The sequence below is a fragment of the Rattus norvegicus genome, chromosome 19 (assembly GCF_021556685.1).
Source record: "Rattus norvegicus strain SHRSP/BbbUtx chromosome 19, alternate assembly SHRSP_T2T, whole genome shotgun sequence".
Classification (NCBI taxonomy): domain Eukaryota; kingdom Metazoa; phylum Chordata; class Mammalia; order Rodentia; family Muridae; genus Rattus; species Rattus norvegicus.
The window spans coordinates 10,060,948-10,075,173 of record NC_141552.1 but is presented as its reverse complement, the minus strand read 5'-3'; the positions used below and the strand labels follow the sequence as shown (position 1 = coordinate 10,075,173).

The 14,226-nt window shown below is 53.5% G+C and overlaps 1 protein-coding gene across 16 annotated transcripts in view; it reads left to right on the top strand.

Moving 5' to 3' along the window:
• The window catches only part of Adgrg1 (adhesion G protein-coupled receptor G1), a 37,078-nt gene extending 23,058 nt beyond the window's left edge, over nt 1-14,020 (top strand). For 14 of the 16 annotated variants that reach the window (XM_087593962.1, XM_087593956.1, XM_087593950.1 and 11 more), the window contains 13 exons: nt 2,395-2,463; nt 2,939-3,361; nt 5,048-5,180; nt 5,532-5,679; nt 5,980-6,111; nt 6,544-6,660; nt 7,028-7,073; nt 7,320-7,423; nt 8,296-8,414; nt 9,614-9,882; nt 10,600-10,708; nt 11,840-12,108; nt 12,673-14,017. In XM_087593962.1, coding sequence (XP_087450088.1) covers nt 2,400-2,463; nt 2,939-3,361; nt 5,048-5,180; nt 5,532-5,679; nt 5,980-6,111; nt 6,544-6,660; nt 7,028-7,073; nt 7,320-7,423; nt 8,296-8,414; nt 9,614-9,882; nt 10,600-10,708; nt 11,840-12,108; nt 12,673-12,803 — 2,064 coding nt within the window. In that variant the 5' untranslated portion in view covers nt 2,395-2,399 and the 3' untranslated portion in view covers nt 12,804-14,017. 16 annotated transcript variants of the gene reach the window in all.
• The last annotated feature ends 206 nt before the right edge of the window (nt 14,021-14,226 follow it).

Below are 14,226 nucleotides of genomic sequence, written 5' to 3'. Positions count from 1 at the left end.
CATGTGGCTATCCCTGAGTTGTCTTAAGAGCAATCCCACCCCCACCCCCAAGTTGCTCTCCCAGCTCCTGGCAGCCTGTGACAGCCAGGGCCAGCTAAGAGGAGGGAAGTTGTCTGGGTGGGGTCACAGCCTTCCCGATACAGCCTTCCCAATACTCCGTCCGGAAGGGAGGCTCATGTTCTAGGAATTTCCCCTCAAGTGTTCCGAAGGCCAAGCTGGCCACCTGCAATAGACAGAGGCCTGAGCAGGGAAGCATGGGATAGGGAGTTGGGGTGGGGGAGGGTCTGGGTCAAGGGCAGGAGTACACTGGACGGAAGGTACACAGAGACAATCTAACTTCAGGGGAACCCTGCGTGCACCCGGGTTCAAGGCCGTTTTTGGAGAGCAATAGACTTAATTCTTACAGTGACAGCTGAGGTGGGTTTGATTTGTAATCCTCTTTACAAGAGAGGGAAATGAAGCCCAAATATGGTGTCGCTAACTTAAGGACACACAGCTAGGAAAATACAGGGGCAGGGATTTGACTCCAGGTGGTCTGGCTCTGGAGTCCACTCCAGTAAGAAATCCAAGCAGCAAAGCTGCTCCTCCTCACCCTTCTCCTCCTCACCCTCCTCCACCTCACCCTCCTCCTCCTCACCCTCCTCCTCCTCACCCTCCTCCTCCTCACCCTCTTCCTCCTCACCCTCCTCCTCACCCTCTTCCTCCTCACCCTCCTCACCCTCCTCCTCACCCTCTTCCTCCTCACCCTCCTCCACACCCACCCTCCTCCTCCTCTGACAGGGGTGCTTATCCTCCTTAGAGTGGCTCCACAAAGATGTGAAGTGGAGGGGCAAGAAGTGGAGGGGCAGTCTACCCCTTGTTTGTGCTTGATCCCTGCCATGGGTTGCCATAGTAACCCAGCCTCACTGTGTCCCTCCCATGAGGGGGAGCTTGCTCCCTTCCCTGCCTCTTTTGTTTTCAAGTGCCATTTGGGGATGATCAGTGCAAGATAAATGACTCTGTCCTGTCCTGGACCCCGTGCTGACAGTGGTAGCCCACCTTGAGAGGGACAAGAATCCTAGTTAGCTGTGTGACCACATGAAGTTGTTGGCTATCTCTGGGCTTCAGATCTAAATGTCACAAAATGGAGATCGAACTGAAGTCTCAAGTGATTTGTGAGCTTCAAGTTGAAGTGAGGAGTCTGTCTGGAAGGAGAGAGATTTGGGATGAAGGCTGAATGGACAATGACAGAGACAGCAGAGAGGGGAAGGGAAGAGGGGCTCTGGCCTATCCCTAGATGCTGGTCTGCCGCTGGCAGTTTGACAAGATGCAGGGAAACCTCAAGGCAACACGGAAGAGACACTCTCTCCCCTACAACTTCCCTGTTCCCTGTGGGATGCTTCAGCAGCGGATGAGGTCCATGGCCTCAGAAATTGAAGTTCTGTTCCTCATGTTTCAATGTTCCTCATGTTCGGGTGTGTGGGACTGGTTCTCACTTAAAGGGGCCAGGGTGACCAGAATGAGACAGGCCCATAAAGGAGACAGCAAGGTCCTGCTCGGGCCACCTGGTGCTTAGTTTAACATCTGCCTCTTCCAGGAAGCCCTCCTAGTTTTCCTCCCAGACTTAAACTCCCTTTGTGCCCCAGGTTTCCAGACTTCCCTTTGCCTAATTGTGGAAGATGAGTGTCTGTCACTGTGGTCCAACCCACTTCCCTACAGGCGGAGGGATGGTAGTGTGGGTATGTCAGCACCCACTTGGTCACTGGGCCAGCTGGGAGGGCCAACACGGGAGGACACCTCCAGTGTTGATGTAGTTCATGTAGGTGTAGGGTAAAGAAGCAGCCAGCTAATAGTGGCCCATGGAGTCAGTGTGGGGAAGATGGAGCTGACCTTTATCAGGGTGGGAGCACATAGAGGGGGGGAAAAAAAATCACACCTTTCTGCCACCAGCTTCTCAGGCCCTGGTGGCTGGCTCCCCCTGGTGGTCATAACAGGAAACGTCCTTCCCTCCAGCTCTTTTAGTGAGTTCACCCTGCTGCTGCCTTCCTGCTTACGCCTCCACACTAGGCTCTGTTTCGTAATGTGGCCAGGCTGAATGAGGGAAGAACTGTGCCAGTTGATGGTGTGTGGATAAAAGATCCAGGCAATGGGGTAAGGGGTAAGGTGGATCCAGACAGGGCCGCTCTTTGGCCTCTGGGCCCCTCTGTGAGCCACTTACGCCATGTGGCAGGGCAGTAGAAGTCAGAACGGTGGCTGTACTTATTTATAGCCTTTTGCTGCTCTGGAGAGGCCTGACCATTCCGGTGCGACCTTTAGCTCCCTCCCAACCATGCAGGCCTCCCGCTGTGGGGCTGGCCCCTCCCCCATCCTCTGTCCCGTCCCCACCCCAGTCATAATACTCTCCCTCTCTTCCAGGTATAATGGCTGTCCAGGTGCTACTGCAGATGGTCTACTTCCTACTGACTCTGCTCTTTCTGGTGCAAGGTAGGCTTTCTTGGGGCCCTGGGTTTGTTGTGACTTTGTCTTATGCCTCCATGTCTGTGTGGAGACTCTCTGGGAAAGGGAGGGTCTGCGAAGCAGCCCTGAGGGCACCTTGGGGAAAACAGGCACCTCTTCCTTCTTAGATAAAACTTCACAGAGCACAACTTGGGATGGGTGCCGTCCTCCTTTTGCAGGGAGTGTTCTTGGACAGTGCACACATGTACCACAGTCTAATGCAATCATGGTCTCGTTAAATAATTTCCATTAAACTTTGGCTTTTGACTTTGAAACAAATTCTTTATCTTCACTTTTACTTTTTTTTTTTCTTCATATTTTGAAACCAGTAATTTTCTAGCAGGATAGATACATTGTTATACATTGTTGTAGACCGATAGATACATTGTTGTAGGCCCTTGAAGTGTGTGAGTACCAGGTCCTTGCCCGTGGCTGGTCCCATTTATACCCTCTGCTTCCTCAGGTGCCCATGGTGCCAGCCCCCGAGAAGACTTCCGCTTCTGTGGCCAGCGGAACCAGACACGTCAGAGCAACCTCCATTATGATCAAACTTCAGAGCCTCACATTTTTGTATGGAACACAGACGAGAGCCTCACGATCCGTGCCCCATTCCCGGCAGCCCCAGACATTCCCTACTTCTTCCCGGAACCTAGAGGACTCTATCATTTCTGCCTCTACTGGAGCCGCCACACTGGGAGGCTCCACCTGCGCTATGGCAAGAATGATTACCTGCTTAGTAGCCGAGCCTCCAACCTCCTCTGCTACCGGAAACAGGAGGAGAGCCTGAAACAGGGGGCTCCACTGGTTGCCACCTCTGTCAGCTCCTGGCAGAGCCCACAGAACACCAGCCTGCCGGGAGCTCCAAGCTTCATCTTCTCCTTCCACAGTAAGGCTGGAGGGACGTATGAGTGTGGGATGGGAGTCACAGAAGACATGGAAAGTCTATCGAGGAGGGCCAGCCTGGGTTTGAATGACATCTGGTCACCAAACCTGGGCATCCTCTAGCAGGAGGGAGCCATGAAAGGTGGCTGGGGAGGAGAGGATTGGACAGTTTGCCTGTCTCTGTTATGATCTAAGATCTCTGTGATGACTACAACATCACTTCAGTCATTAGGAGAACACCTTAGTTACTGTTCCTCTCTATGATAATACACTCTGACAAAAGCTACTTAAAGGAGAAAGGTTTCTTTTGGCTCACAGTTCTAGGGTACACTCCATTGTGGGGGGAAGTCCTGGCGGCAGGTGCTCAAAGCAACTGATCATCTGCACCCATAGTCAGGAAGCAGACTATGATAAATACTTATGCTTAGCAAGCTTCCTTCCTATTTACATAGTCCAGGACTTAAGCCTAGGGGATGGGGCTGCCCACTTTTTTTTTTTTTTTTTTGGTTCTTTTTTTCGGAGCTGGGGATCGAACCCAGGGCCTTGCGCTTCCTAGGTAAGCGCTCTACCACTGAGCTAAATCCCCAGCCCCTGGGGCTGCCCACTTTTAGGGTGGATCTTCCCACCTCAGTTAACCTAACCCCCTCGCAGACATAGCTCCTGTCAGGTGGGTGATCAATTATATCACAGAGAACAAGGGATGGAGAGAAAGAGATTGTTACTTACAGGTCCTGAGGTGGAGTGCACACTTGGAGGTCATGCTTACACACACACAAAGATCGGGATGCGGTGGGAGGAGGGTAAGGGGAACATAGCTTGACCTGGGAATGTAACACTAGAAAATGTAAGCACTGGCAGAGCCCCACTCCAGCTGGAAGGTCCAGCTTCTGTTCAAAGTGCAGGGGCTGGAGGAATGGCTTAGCGGTTAGGAGCATTTGCTATTCTTGCAGAGGACCCCGGTTCAGTTCCCAGCATCTGTAACTCTAGTTCTCGGAGCCCCCACTCCCTCTTCTGGTTTCTGTGGGAACCCAATGTGTACACAGTACATGTTTATACACACACACACACACACACACACACACACACACGCTAACCGAATCATTAAAAACAAAGTACAGGTAGAAGCAACATGAACTGTAGGCATTCCGTATACCCTAGTGTCAACAAAGAGGGAAACTGAGGTACAGAGGGCTATACAACTAACAGATCGGAGCGTTAGGCTTGTGAAGCTAGCAGCTGACTAGTAGGGGTAGGGAGAATTAAGAGGATAAAGGTCTGGAAAGCAGGGAGGCTGTCAGGGAGTTCTGGGGACCATGTCCCTGTGGGTCAGGAAATGGATGCATTCTTACTTGGGACTCCTCCTAGAGACACCCAAGTTCCCAGGGGATCAGGTAGAGATAGAGAGGCAAGAGATTGGGAGATCTCCAAAGCTGGCACAAACAAGCCACCTAATTCCCCAGGAGATCTGCTGGGCCTGGTCCCTCAGACCTTCTGTGCTCATGTGGAGCAGGCTCTAGGAGACACAGCCTGGCCTAGCTGTTTGGTGACCCATGCCCCCTCTTCCTCTTGGGCCCTCGGCTCCTTCTTCTGTGAAGGGAATAAAGGCACGAGTGTCACATGAGGGCTGCATAAGGCTGCATGCTGGCCATCCGCGTAGGCAGCAGCCTCAGGTGGTCTGTTGCTTTCCCAGATGCCCCACACAAGGTCTCCCACAATGCATCTGTGAACATGTGTGACCTCAAGAAGGAACTGCAGTTGCTTAGCAAGTTCCTGCAGCATCCTCACAAGGCCTCCAAGCGGCCCTCGGCAGCGTTCATCAGTCAGTAAGTGCGGATTACCTTCCCGGGGGATGGTGGAAGGTCTAACCTGGGCTAGGAGGCTGGACCTCCTATTGGATCCTGCTGGGTTGTCAGTAGTAACGACAGATACCAATACATGTCCAGGCGGTGCCCAGCCTCTTGACTCTTATCCTGGAGTCTGGCACGTTGAATCCCCCGGGAGAGGTTTGGACAGGCATGAGTGGGACATGGGCATGGGGCACTGTTCCTTGTCGCCACTCCCCTCTGTCCTCATACTTAGCTCCTCCTCCTTTCTGTTCCTGTCCATCCTGTGTATCTAGACCACCCCTCCTCCCCCTTTCCCTCTCTCACCTGCCATGCTCTCTCCCACACCAGGCAGTTGCAGAACCTAGAGTCAAAGCTGACCTCCGTGAGCTTCCTGGGAGACACACTGTCTTTTGAGGAGAACCGGGTCAATGCCACAGTGTGGAAGCTGCCACCCACAGCCGGGCTGGAGGATCTGCAAATCCACTCCCAGCAGGAGGTCTGGTGCCTCAGGATGGGGGTGGGCTAGAAGGGCAGGCAGGAGCACTCCACACAGCATGGTAGCACTTCTTGGTTTTCCCCTGGTCTGGGGACAATCCACAGCCCACAGGGAGAACCGGTGTCTGAAGACCCAGAATGTAAGACCCCACTGAAGACCTCTTAGCCTTGGCTCTTGTCACCCGACTCCCTGGCCTCTTGTGGGGTAGCCCAGAGCACAGTGTTTAGAAGGGGGTTGTTTGGCACAAGGGGGAACCTGGGGCATTTGCTGGGCGAGGAACTGAGGGACCTCAATACGCAGGAGGAGCAGAGTGAGGTCCAGGCCTACTCCGTGTTGCTTCCCCGGGCCGTATTCCAGCAGACCAGAGGCCGTCGCCGGGATGCCGCCAAGAGGCTCCTGGTAGTCGACTTCAGCAGCCAAGCTTTGTTCCAGGTATGGAGTCTCCTCTCACCTGCTCCGAGGGTAACTGATATGCATATATGTGCATATATAAATACCAGTGTATATATGGGTATGTGTGTGTAATACACACACACATGTATATATATATATGTAACCAGACAGACAGACATAAATATCTGACAGAGGGGTGGGGTGGAAAGGCAGTGGCTTATCTCCCTCCTCCAGGAGCCAAAGCCTCTCCTATAAAGGCAGAAAGGACACTCCAATGCGGAAACCTCCTGGGAGAGATGTGAACAGTGCCGTTCTCACTACAGCATGAATGACCAACAAGGTCCTCAGAACAAAATGTTAGGAGTGACAGTAGCCTAGAAAGAGTTGGCAGAGGCCTTCTTAGCTTTTCTTCTCAGCCTTAAACCTCCAACCTGTCCTCCCCTTCCCACCCCCCAACCTCCCTCTATCTAGGACAAGAATTCTAGCCAAGTCCTGGGTGAGAAGGTCTTGGGTATCGTCGTGCAGAACACCAAAGTCACTAACCTCTCAGATCCCGTGGTACTCACCTTCCAGCACCAGCCACAGCCAGTAAGTGTGAGCGAGCTAACCATGGGGCAAGGGTCCCTTCCTGCTGGGTCACATGTCCGTTTCCTGTCTCTCCCAACTCACTTGTCTTTTATGGAAAGGTTGTCTGATAAGAGCACCCCACAGTTCTAGGGTATTGGGGGTGGGGACTGCGAGGTGGGTAGTGAAGAGAATGTGAAGGGTGGGCCATGGGAGGAATGAAAGGTAGGCTGTGGAGGGAATACTGAGGGTGGGTGATAGCCGGACATGGAAAGTGAACAAAAAGAACACAGAGGGTGGGCTATCAAGAGAAAACGGGGTGGGGGAGAGTTGGCAAACAAAGGAACACAGAGGCTGAGTTGTGGTGGGCCCATGCTTCTTGTCCCCACAGAAGAACGTGACTCTGCAGTGTGTGTTCTGGGTTGAAGACCCGACATGTGAGTAGGGTGTTGTGGGGAACAAGTATCTGGGGGAGATGTGGAGGTCTGTTGGGGTAGGAGAGATGAGGATCCCCAGGGATGGATTTCTGGAGATGAGCTTAGAGGAAGGCGTGACGGAGGCCGGGGATCTGCTAGTGGAGCAGAAGTTTGTAGGAATGACCCAGTCTTGTGTTGAGAGCATGGTGGGTGGTGGGTGGGGTCTTGAGGACTGGGGTTGACCAGAGTCCTGTGCTTTCCCCTCAGCAAGCAGCCCTGGGAGCTGGAGCAGTGAGGGCTGTGAGACTGTTAGCAGAGACACACAGACATCCTGCCTGTGTAACCATCTGACCTACTTTGCAGTGCTGATGGTAGGGGTCTCCCCTGTAACCCCTTGCAGTGCCGCCATAGGCCGAGCTCATATCCTATGTTATATACTTGGAACCGGCTTACTCATTTAATCCCAAATAACCTGCGGAGGTAGCTCTGGTCATCATCTCACTCCAGAGGATGCTGAAGCTAAGTAAGGCTGCACAGGTCATTAAGTGCTGGCCTGTAGACCATTGTTCCTTGTTCTCAAGTGTTGGTGTGTGATGGACACTCAGATTCCTGCTCCCAACCCACAGACCTGGGCCAGGAAACTGTTTCCTATATGCCCCCACCTGGAAGCCACTAAGACGGGCTCTTGTATTCCCCAGATATCAGACAGAGGCTTTGTTAACTTGACGTCATGCTCCCAGAATTCCTTTGTGTGAGAAGCTGAGGAGCTTATCTTTGGGTCGAATGTCATAGAAATAAGGGGTCTTCTTGGCTTACAACGTGGCTATATCCCGATAAACCCACATTGGGAAAATATGCTAAGACAACAAATGCATAGGCTTTGCCCCACACCAGCTCTTCTGAGCACACGGGTGAGCATCTCCTAGGCCTCAGGGCTCAGGTAGCTTCAGTGGTTCTAGGAGATCTCAGATTCCAAGCAGAGCTACCGATAACCAGGGCCTGAGGACCATTGTTGAGTAGACGATCCCCAGCCAGAGCTGCCTCCATTGGGGCTTTGCATGGCTCAGGTGTGGCCAGAGCCGACTTCTTGGGTGACGGTTCCTGGGTTGTGGGTCAGGGAGTCACAGAGGCCTCCAAGAGGGCATTCATGTGGGAGGGGCTTGCTAGCTCCCAGCTGGCCAGGAACTGACACTGGCCACTGGGGAGGGAACTATGCTGAGACCACCACTCTGTCCCCATTCAGGTGTCATCCATGGAGGTAGAAGCCACTCACAAACACTACCTCACGCTCCTGTCCTACGTGGGCTGTGTCATCTCTGCCCTAGCTTGTGTCTTCACCATCGCTGCGTACCTGTGCACCAGGTAGGCCAGAGGAAGTAGAGTGGATCCGTTTTATTTCCTATAGACTGGGACTCCTACCATCCAGGCCTGCTTTACCCAAAATATTGTTGGGTGAAGCTGTGGGTGGGATCTCTGCTGACCACCGCATCAGTGGCTGTGGGACCTCAATGATAACATTAGTTAATCCAGTATTAGTACTGAGGATCTGCACGGTCAAAACCCAAACCGCAGGGCACACACGGTGATAACGCCATGGTCATGGCAATGGGAATAGAGCTAGGCAACTTCGCATGGCTTATCCACACACCACACACTGTTCAAAGAAGGCAGCAGACCTTGAGACCTCGCAGTGAGGGAGTGCCAGAGGTTGTCCAGTTATCAGTGTTTGGTATAACCTCCGCTAAGGTCAGTTAGGACCCAGGCTTGCCTGAGTGGAGGAGAGACAGACACGCTTGGCTGTTGGAGACACCCAACAGGTCTTCAGTTGTCTGGAAGCAGGAGGAGGGGTGGAGCTGGGTGCAGGTGCGCCATAAACAGGTGCATTATGGGGCTGGGGATTTAGCTCAGTGGTAGAGCGCTTACCTAGGAAGCGCAAGGCCCTCGGTTCGGTCCCCAGCTCCGAAAAAAAGAACCAAAAAAAAAAAAAAAAAAAAAAAAAAAAACCAAAAAAACAAAAAAACAAAAAAACAGGTGCATCATGGCCAGGTGCGTCTGCAGGTGCACACTTCCAAGGCTGGGGAGGTGCTTCTGAGGACCAACAGTGTTTGGCTTTGTGCAGGCTGAGGTAGGCAGAGCACTGAGCACAGGGGCAGGGGCATGGGGACTAGTAGGAGATGCAGCGCTCCCTGCACCAGACCCTTGCTAGGTCCATCCTCCCACTGTGTAGAGGAGGAGGAGGAGGCATCCTGAGGTAGACTGGACTAGCCCAGGGCAGTCCAGAAGAAGTCAAGGATAGTTACGGTAGGGCCAGTATCTTCTGCTGACATTCTAGAACTCCTTAGAATCCCATGGTACAGGGTATACACTGCGCTGTCGGGCAGACGTCCACAGCTACTCAGAGCCACGTGGGCAGACAGCCATGGAGCAGACATGGAAGGCTTCCTGGAGGAGAGAGAAAGCAAAGAGGCAAAAGAGAGGAGGATGAGGAAGGGGGAACAGGACAGGGTCATGCCCCTGCCCCTGCACTGCACCACCAGCACATGCTCACATTCTCCCTGTAGGAGGAAGTCACGTGACTACACCATCAAAGTGCACATGAACCTGCTTCTGGCCGTCTTCCTCCTGGACGTGAGCTTCCTGCTCAGTGAGCCCGTGGCGCTGATGGGCTCTGAAGCAGCCTGTCGCACCAGTGCCATGTTCCTGCACTTCTCCCTGCTTGCCTGCCTCTCCTGGATGGGCCTGGAGGGCTACAATCTCTACCGACTGGTGGTGGAGGTCTTCGGTACCTATGTCCCTGGCTATCTGCTCAAGCTGAGCACCGTGGGCTGGGGTAAGTGTCAGGGGAGAGCGGACCCTGGGACCCACTGCCTCACCACTACCCACTAGGCTTCAGGCCAAGCACAGACATCAGGTTCTGCCCTCCCCTGTTAGGAAATCAGCCAGTTCCTCTGCCTGGATTAGGGACATGTGCTCTAGCAACAACTTCACTTGTAGACTCCCACAGACCTCCATGTAACAGTCTTTCTATGGCTTTGGCAATTTTTTTCCTGGCTGGTGACAAGTTGGTTCTCCTGTGACCCAGACTACTGGAGTCAGACTGGGGCCCAGAGTTTCATGGCGTGAGTCATTTCAGATAGTTCACAGAACTTGACCTCCCCATACCCCGGACCCCACACCCCACTTGCTGCTCTTCCTGTGTCCCTCCCATTCACCTTCTGCCCAGGATTTACAAAACCTGAATTGACTGTGGCGGCCTTGGCTATGTGCTGGCGAGTCAAGAAGGCCATAGCGGATGTCCTCTCGGCCAGAGTTCTCTCACTGCCCTCCCCCACCAGCCCCCTCATCCCCTAATCTCCCTGTTTGACAACAGTGCTTCAACAGTGCACCACAGGCCTTTTTTTTTCTCCTGGGAGAGCCAGGAAGGGACAGGGGAAAGGTGAAAGAGAGCCTACCCACTATGGAAACAGAGAGGACCTACTCAGGCCCACTAGGAGCAGAGAAAATGGACTCAGAGGGTGGAGGCAGAACTTCCGCTTGCCGTCCGCAGGTTTTCCTGTCTTCCTGGTCACTCTGGTGGCGTTGGTCGACGTGAATAACTATGGCCCCATCATCCTAGCTGTGCGCCGGACTCCGGACCATGTCATCTACCCCTCTATGTGAGTGACTGTGGCAGGGACAGGAGCCTGGGTCTCGAGGGATGGGCAGGCAACAGCAGTCTTAATTGGCTGGGTTGGCTGGGAGGCTATGGGCTCCAGTATGCTGGAGGAATGGGCCCAGCAGTGGCCAAAGCCCAGGACTAAGGACCTCAGGGTCTAAGAGAAGCCAAGTCTGCCTTCCAGTGGTCAGGTGCATAGATGCCCAGAGCCTGGCCTTTCTCTGAACCCCAGAGGAGAAGTGTTGGGCCACATGGTCTCCCACCAGGCTTCCTTCCCACATCCATTGGTTCTGAAGGAAGTGGAGACTTGTGGTGGCAGAGAGCATGGGGACCCACTCTTAACCACACCGTGGTTAATGCGTGGCACCAGCTGGCAGGGGACATCCTGACACTAGACCTGAAGCTGGGCGTTCCAGCTCTAGGCCAGGGAGGAATGCTTTTCACTGGCTCTGTGTTGATGACATAGGCTCCCAAATGCCCCTCCTCCCCTCACACCAGGCCTGGTGGGTTTGCCTCAGCCTTGGAATGGCTTCCTTAACCCCTTCCTTTAAGTTATCTGACTGGGTAACTGGCACCAACGATGGCTCAGTGGTTAAGAGTGCATACTGCTGGGGTTGGGGATTTAGCTCAGTGGTAGAGCGCTTGCCTAGCAACCGCAAGGCCCTGGGTTCAGTCCCCAACTCCGAAAAAAAAAAAAAAAAGAAAAGAAAAAAAAAAGAGTGCATACTGCTCTTGCAGAGGACCTGAGTTTGGTTCTCAGCACTCAAATCACAACCAGCTACGACTCCAGTTCAAAAGATCTGATACCTCTGAGCTCTGTGGCCTCCATGGGCACCAGCATGTATGTGTACACGTCCACATAGATGCACATAACATACCATTAAAAATAATAAAAAATAGGGGTTGGAGATTTAGCTCAGTGGTAGAGCGCTTGCCCAGCAAGTGCAAGGCCCTGGGTTCGGTCCCCAGCTCCGAAAAAAAGAAAAAAGAAAAAAATAATAAAAAATAAATATATGTTTTAAAAAAAAGATGGCGGAAGGCCAGTGGTGCTTCCTAATGAGTGGTCCCAGCACCCTCCGGGGTCTTGCTGCTCCCACTCCTGAGCTGAACGGAGCCTTCCACTCTCACTCAGGTGCTGGATCCGGGACTCTGTAGTTAGCTATGTCACTAACCTGGGCCTCTTCAGCCTGGTGTTCCTGTTCAACATGGCTATGCTGGCCACCATGGTGGTGCAGATCCTGCGGCTTCGCCCACACAGCCAGAAGTGGCCCCACGTGCTGACTTTGCTGGGCCTCAGCCTGGTCCTTGGCCTTCCCTGGGCCTTGGTCTTCTTTTCCTTTGCTTCTGGTACCTTCCAGCTTGTCATCATCTACCTTTTCAGCATCATGACTTCCTTCCAAGGTAGGTGTGGTAGGGGCCCCGCCCCTGCTCAGCAGCCCTTGCCTCGCCAGCTGGTGGCAGGGTGGGGAGGGAAAAGCAAAGGCCCTGTGGTTAGGACAAGTGTTGGGGAGGGTAAGGAAGGGGGTGTGGGTGAACTTCAGTCATTGAGGGCTCCAGGGCTCCAGGAGGCAGGATCCTGGAGGCCCCAGCTTGAGACCAGCAGGACCCACACCCTCTGCCCTGTGCCTCTCGTACACAGACAGAAAGGCCTATCCCACCTCTGTATTTGGCTAGGCCGACTGGACAGGGCCTGTGTGGCCACGTCGGAGTCAATTGGAGTCACCAGGGGGTGGAATGGGATAAGGGGGATTCATTCCAAATTTCGTAGTTAGGCATTTCATCTATGAGGCACGGGAACCTAGGCCAACACTGAACCCCTGATATGCTACAGCGTATTGAGTCGTTCTGAGTGACTCCAGAGCCCTAGGTGTATGGCTGGACCCCTGGAGCAGAGGGACTGTGAGAGGGGAACAAGGCCAGATAGAGGTCCTGCTATCCGGTAACTCATGTGCTTACTGACCACAGGCTTCCTCATCTTCCTGTGGTACTGGTCCATGAGGTTCCAGGCCCAAGGCGGTCCCTCTCCTCTGAAGAACAATTCAGACAGCGCCAAGCTCCCCATCAGCTCCGGCAGCACCTCTTCCAGCCGCATCTAGGCCACCGCCACACCTCCCCTCCCCTCTGGGGTTGGGGGTGCACATGCATGGCGTCTGCTCACATTGTCTGTGGCCTGGTGCTGTGCCCAGCCTTGGTTGGTTAGTGGCATACTAGAGAAGGCCCTGGTCCTTGAAGGGGTAGGACTGTTGCTCTGGTAGGTAGATACCTAGCTTGCCTTGGGGATTACTCTGGTCCCCAAAGGACTCAGAAGCACACTGCCATTCCGTTTGTGGGCCTGCCCTATTTCAGCCCGGAGCTGAGGCCTTGTCTTTCTGGCCACCTCTGGGTCCAGCTGTTGCTGCTGGGTGTTGAGACCTGCAGGCCCAAGCTAGGGTTAGATCTTGAAGGAGGCTGACACATCCAGCCTGAGACACAGCTGCCTTGGCTCTTGCTGCTCTGTCTCTGTGGTCACCACGCAGATCAGGAGGTTGGCACTGGGGGTAAATGGACTGGGAGGAGGTTAGGAGCTGAGCATCTTCCAAACCTGTCTGTAACTCCTTCTCTTCATTCCCCACCTCACCCCCTCCTCTGTGGTCCCCTAGCACTCTACCTGCATCCTGGGGTCCTAGACCAGTGCTGTGATTAGGGGTAGTAGTTCCCAGGAGTTTTCCTGGTGCCAGCTATAAACTTCTGTCTATTGTGTGGGCTTTGGCCTCTGACTCAGGGCAGGTTCCTGGGCTGAACCAGGCCAACCTGTCTGAGCCTCTCTCCAAGCTGCCTCATCTTTGTTCACACCTCAGAGGGGCCACCGCCTCTCCTGAAGACTCCCTCTGGCAAGAACTGTGGGATACAGCCTACTTTTCAACCCAGCATTCCGAAGACCAAGACGGCACCCTCTGGTGACAGTGGCCAAGCTTGATGCTCTCCTGAGAAGTGGTCTTCAAATCCCTGTGGGTGTATCTGAAGATACTGGGCTTGCCTGTCGTGAATTCTGTCTTGCTAACATACAGTGAGGGGACCCCCCCGCCCCCCACGAAAGCTCTCACGAAGTCCTGGAGCTTTAGGCATGGGGCTGAGAATCCAGGAGGACTTCCTGCAGGAGGCAGCGTTTCATCTTGACCTCAGCCTTCTAGTTGGGGAGGAGGATGTTCTTTTTTAAAGACCAGTTCATTTGTCTTTTGATATTAAAGCTCTTTGTAGAGAGTTTGGAAACTGTAGGAGATTGTTGAGAAGAAAAATAAAAATCAGCTGTTATCTAATGCCATGGTAAAAAGCAGCAGCGTGGAGGGTTTCCCGCCTCAGTTCTTTTTCCCCCCCTCACTTCTATTACTAGTATTGCTGAGTCCGGTGTCTTGGGGACAATCAGGAAATGGTGAAGAGGAGAGGGCGATGTGAGAAAGAAGGCGTCTGAGGGCACTTTCTCAGGAAAACAAGAGAAATGGCCAGCCGGTGTCTGCTGGGGTGGTGCTGGGCAGAGGTGTG